Raw genomic sequence first — 5,561 nt, forward strand, 5'->3', positions numbered from 1 at the left:
TTATCTAAGCTTTTTGTTCAAACAAGACTAAAGCTTTAAAGCAACAGAAGTTATTAATTCTAATAAATCTTTGAAAAATTATTTAATACAACATAATGTCACAACCAACAAATTTGCTGCTATATCACTTGTTTAAATTTATATAGAATATTGTTTAATTGATTTTAATGAAATTCAGTCAAACGTTCTAATGAGTGTTTCTCGAAATTTTTATCCTGTTTTTCTAAAAATTTTATAATAGATTTAAAAAGATTTTAAGGTTGCTTGCCTGATTAAAAACATTATTTACAATATTTAAGCTTTTGAGACTAATAGTGTTTGGAATCTATACTTTCTGCATAGTTGTAAAATAAATTGTTGGTATCTGAGTCATATCCAGATTCACTGTTTTCAGAAGGTTCGTAGCAGCCGGAGTTTTGTTCGTACATTTCATAATATTTACTTGTTACTCTAGGATTATGCTCGTATGTGTATCTTCTTCTGTAGTAGCTTGGTCTTCTCTTATACTGATGATAGTTTCTTACTTTGCAATAACCATTACTTATATAGTTGTTTTGTTGATGCCTTTGCTGGCTATAGCTTGGCCATCTGTTTGGGGCATACTTGGACCCCCGGACAGGTTTGCCGTTCGGACCTGATACGTTTGAGGCCTCAGGCATGCTCTTTTTACCCATAACAATATCGAACTGGACAACTTCGCCTTGTGCGACTGATCTTAATAATTTATTTGGGTTGTTTTTGGTAATGGCAGTTTGATGGACAAAAATATCAGTGTTTTGATCGTCACGATGAATAAATCCGTAGCCTTTGCGAACATTGAACCACACCACTCGGCCAGTAATTCCAGATTCTAAAGTCTTTTTAGCGCTTAAATTTTTATGTTTAGCTGTTTTAAACGTTCTAAATGTACTAACTAAAGGAGTTTTTCTGATTGCAGACGAACAGTGTTTTACAAATTTGTCATTATCTTTAAGTACGGAAATGCTTTGGTTTTGAGTGTAGGTATTTATAGGATGGTTGTCATTTTCAATTATGCTGTTGTATTCATTGTTTAAACTAATATTTCTTTGGTCGTTAACAGAGTAGTTTGATTTAGATCGTTCTTTATTAAATCTGTTAAAACTATAACTTACATTTTTTTCTTCATCCCTTGTTTGCCTCAGGTCCATATCACAAATGTGCATCACATACCTTTTAAAATCTGCTAATCCTAGTGAAAGGCTACTGGACACCCTGTTTTTCAAATGGTTTGGTAATAGGCGGAAGTATAAAAATTTTTGCAATACCTCTTCATTTTTCAAGTCGAGTAAACACCTACTTACTTCAGTGTTCAAATCGTACCCACTAACAGACTTAAATTCTTTCTTTGGCAGTAAAACATGTGGCAAAACTCCATCTTTTTCCAGGAGATATTTACGTAAACTTCCAAAGTTTCTATCTTTAGGCGCTGTACACAAATTATAGTCTGACATGTCTTTGTTTGGCCAAAATTCACGAATCACCCAGTATTTTTCAGCATTTTCAATGATGCCATGGTCAGCTAAGCGTTCTTCGAAATAAATAAATTGTGCCTTTGAATCATCAATATCAAATTTAAATGACTTCAGCCATTTGAGTCTACTGTCTCCATAATCAATTGATTTTGAGTATAAATTATAATCATTGTTGTAATTTTCCGTTTGAAGCATTTTGTCTCACAAAGTGTTGTGATCTTTTGGACTGGTTGCACACTTTAGCGTTTCTGTGTAACGACATGGTTTTCTAAAAGGAATATGTTGTGGTGGTATTTGGTCAGCCATCATGGTACTATTGGCATTTCTTAAATTTAAAGAACTTAGTATATCTACTTCGGTAGCATCAGAAGGTTTAGAAGGTTGCGTACTCGTGTTAAACACAGGATCACCAATTGTAGTCCTAAAGGGCCTGGAGTAGGAACTACCTTTAATTGGGGGAAGTCCCCTTTTTTGTGCTAAACGCTTAGCGCGTTTAGCTCTTGAGGTTTTTACTGAATTTACCTTACTCATTAGGTTCAACTTAGTAATTAATAAGTATGTAATAAACTTAATATATATAATTTCTTTAATGAAGTGAGTTTATTGAAAACGTGATGTTAATGTGAAAATTAGGAAGTAGAATTAGAAGTGATAATGCAGCTAATAAATCAGTTGAATAAAACTGCGAATAAAAACACAACAAATAAACACAAAGTTCTACAAATAGAAATGTCTTAATGATGTTCTTAAAGTGTCTGAGTGACACAATCTTAAACACAAAATAGGTCTTACTAAAAATATTACTAATAAAACAGAGTCTTAATATATGTCGTGCTTCATGCACAACGATGGCTAAATTAAGCACAATATAATATGATAATGCAAATAAGCATCAAGATTTTATAAAACGAAAACAATAAAAAAGTTCTTATAATAAATTCGTGTGCGTCTCGCACGGTCTTATGGCTTAACTGAGCAAAATAATAAACAATGCTAAAGTTTTATTGTGTGTTGATTTGATAAACAATCGTCTAACGCCCCCTGGCGGTCATTTAAAAACAACAAAATATACATTTTGTTACAAAACATTAAAAAAGTAAAAACACTATACTTGAAAATAAAACTAAGTTTGTTTCACCAAAAACAACTGTGCTGCAGCCGATTTGACTTGCATTTACTTAATTAGAACTAAGTAATTAGTTTTGGTCGGTCCATTTTGTTCGATTCGACATTCAACAAAATAAAATAGACTCGCAAACGAGGAAGTCAAAGTTCGTTAAATACAAAAAACAAATATTCTATAAATTTTTTTTTTTCCCTTTGATCAATTTATTAATTAATCTAATTTTTCAAAACAAAAAAACAATCTTTTGTTTTCTATATCGAAAAAAAAGGGAAATGTTAAAATAGAGCTTAAATTTTAATTATTTTAAAGAAAAATCTTTATCATCTTTAACAATTTTAATTCTTTCTACATAAAAGTATTTTGGGGTTATGTTTTATTTATATATAATGTTTGCTTACAATGATAAAATATACGACTGTGTAAAAGTACGAACCTTTTATTTAAATATAAAAGAAAACCAAAATAAATTTGCAATTTACTCGGAAAATGAAATACAAAAAACTCAAAAAATAAACAAATGAAAATATTTTAGATATAACTGCAAAAGTTTAGTAAAATCTTATTTTATAAATTAGGATTTATTATACTTTAACATTATTAATTTTCTAAAACCGTAGTAGAAAAACAGTGTAAGGTATGGATGTTAGTAAAATTAATTTATTGGTATGTACTACTCATCTTTATTAAATCCTATCTTATTAATTTACTATCTTATAGATACTACATTCCAATTAAGTTTACTTTATGTAAATTAGACAAGACAGTTTGAACAATGTACTATTATAAAAAATAATTACAAAGCACTTTTACAAAATCTCTATTTCAAAAGACTTAAAACAACTAACTAAAGCTAAAATAAAAACTTTTAGTTGGTAATAAATTATAAAAGGATTAATGATGCATTAAACATTTAGACCTAACTCAAATATTTTAAGCAATTAAACATGAGATCTAAATAATAACTTTATACCTCAACAATACCTACAATTAACATGCAACCAAATAAACTTCACGCCTCACTAACCCTCGTTCTAATTGGATTATTAGGTTGTAGTTGGGTGTTTTAATAGTTCACTTGCATTTATGGTCATTTTTGTTTGGCTCTACATACTCAGAGTTTAAAATAATGAATAATGCAATTAAATGCAGCATTTTATTACACTTCTTCTTCTTCAGTTTTTTGAAAGAGAATCTTCACTCTACCCTCTTGATTGCAGAACTTTGAGGAAAGGTAACTTTTTTTTGTAAAAACGTGCCATTTTTTCTAAATCTGAACAGCAAATAAAAAATTAATAAAACATACACAGTTTGAAGCAGTCATAAAACTAATTTACATGAGTTATAAGTTACCAATAATATAATAAAACAACTTTTATGATTGGTTTTTTAACTTTCATAAAATTTTATTGGTTTTGGAATTTGTTTTAAGATCAAAATACTTGAATAAAAAAAATACAAAACAAAAACTTGTTTTGTCATACAGAAACATAACTCAACTGTCATGTCTAACCTAGTCCTGTAATACCAATGTTTTACATTAGCCTTTCTAAAACTTTATTTGGAAATATCCTTGATCTTTTATTTAATACTTTCAGTATATTTTTAACTTTTAGACGTTCTTTTATCAACTTATCTTGTTATAAATGTAGTTTCATATTTTATCTTTGAGTATTCATATTTTGTTGCTTATACGTTTATAACCTGTTGAACTAACTTTTTTTTGTCTTGTTTGAAGAATTAGTATAGCTGTTTTCTTCTACAAGTTGTCTAATATTAGTTGTTTTAACCTGATTTGATTACTTAGTTGTCTTCTCTTATAATTATTTAGTCTTCTCTTAAAATATTGGTAGTTCTTTAATTTGCTATAACGACACACTGATATTACTATACAATTTTTTTTGTAGAGGCGTCTGCTTTTTTTTGAACTGCTGATTATATCTCGGCCACCTGTCTGGGGCCCTGGAATCCTGAACTGGTCTGCAGTTGGGTCCTGTCTCGTTCGCAGCCTTTGGCATTAATGGTTTTTACATTCACTACTTAATCAAACTTAACAAACCTCAACTTGTGCAAGTGACCTTAAGAGCTGTTAAAGTCGTTTTTAGTAATATCAGTGTGTCAAGTATGTCAATACTCTTACCGTCACGATAGATAAAACCATAACCCTTACAAAAATTAAACCACACTTTTTATTTAATTTGGAAATATTTTGGTTTTGATGATAATCAATTACATGATGCTTGTTATCTTTGGTATTTTATTATTAGTGGTCACTGCCGTAATTTGTACAGTGGTTGGCTTCCAGTCTGTAGTAATCTGGGCTTATTACTACTATGGTTATTATGAAACACATTTTGGTTTTCCTGCCATTTTACAACATTGTGTCTTTTACTTCTAAACCTACTGTAGTATGGTTTGTGAGTTCCATATGAAAAAACTTTTGATTGCTCAAAAACTCTCTGTTCTTCTACCTCACATATTGACTCTGCGCGCCTTAAAAATTCCTGATACCTTAGCCCAAAATTTTCTTTAGTATTCATATTTAATTTATCAGGGACATGCGCATACACAAAATATTCTATGTTCCTCATTTGCTTTCGCCTACTTATTTGCTGACAAAGACAAGTTTTGGAATTTTGCTTTCCACCATGATGAATGAGCTCCTGAGATACGTGGCAATTTACTGCTTTTGCTTTCTAAAAACTTATGAATATTGTTGTAAGTTCTCTCCTCGTCGTGTGCTTCAACAAAGTCTAAAATATCTCAGTCAGATTCTTGGAGAATTTCAAATTCTTCACTTTCATTTGTAATGTCATACGCCCTACACCCACCCTCAAACAATCTTAGTTCTATAATAGGACCCGTACAGTTTCAATCTTAAAAAATAACTCACAGTTTTCTAATGTCCTTTGCTTCAAACTACTACTATAAGTAACACCTAAAGT

At 30.1% G+C, this 5,561-nt stretch overlaps 1 protein-coding gene across 1 annotated transcript; it reads right to left on the minus strand.

Moving 5' to 3' along the window:
* Positions 1 to 308: 308 nt before the first annotated feature.
* LOC145842883 (uncharacterized) lies at positions 309 to 1,708 on the minus strand. The gene has a single exon (XM_082950359.1). The coding sequence runs from the start codon at positions 1,686 to 1,688 to the stop codon at positions 309 to 311; it is 1,380 nt and encodes a 459-aa protein (XP_082806485.1). The 5' UTR covers positions 1,689 to 1,708.
* Positions 1,709 to 5,561: the final 3,853 nt, after the last annotated feature.

The sequence above is a fragment of the Thalia democratica genome, chromosome 8 (genome assembly GCF_965202585.1).
Source record: "Thalia democratica chromosome 8, ktThaDemo2.hap1.1, whole genome shotgun sequence".
Classification (NCBI taxonomy): Eukaryota; Metazoa; Chordata; class Thaliacea; order Salpida; family Salpidae; genus Thalia; species Thalia democratica.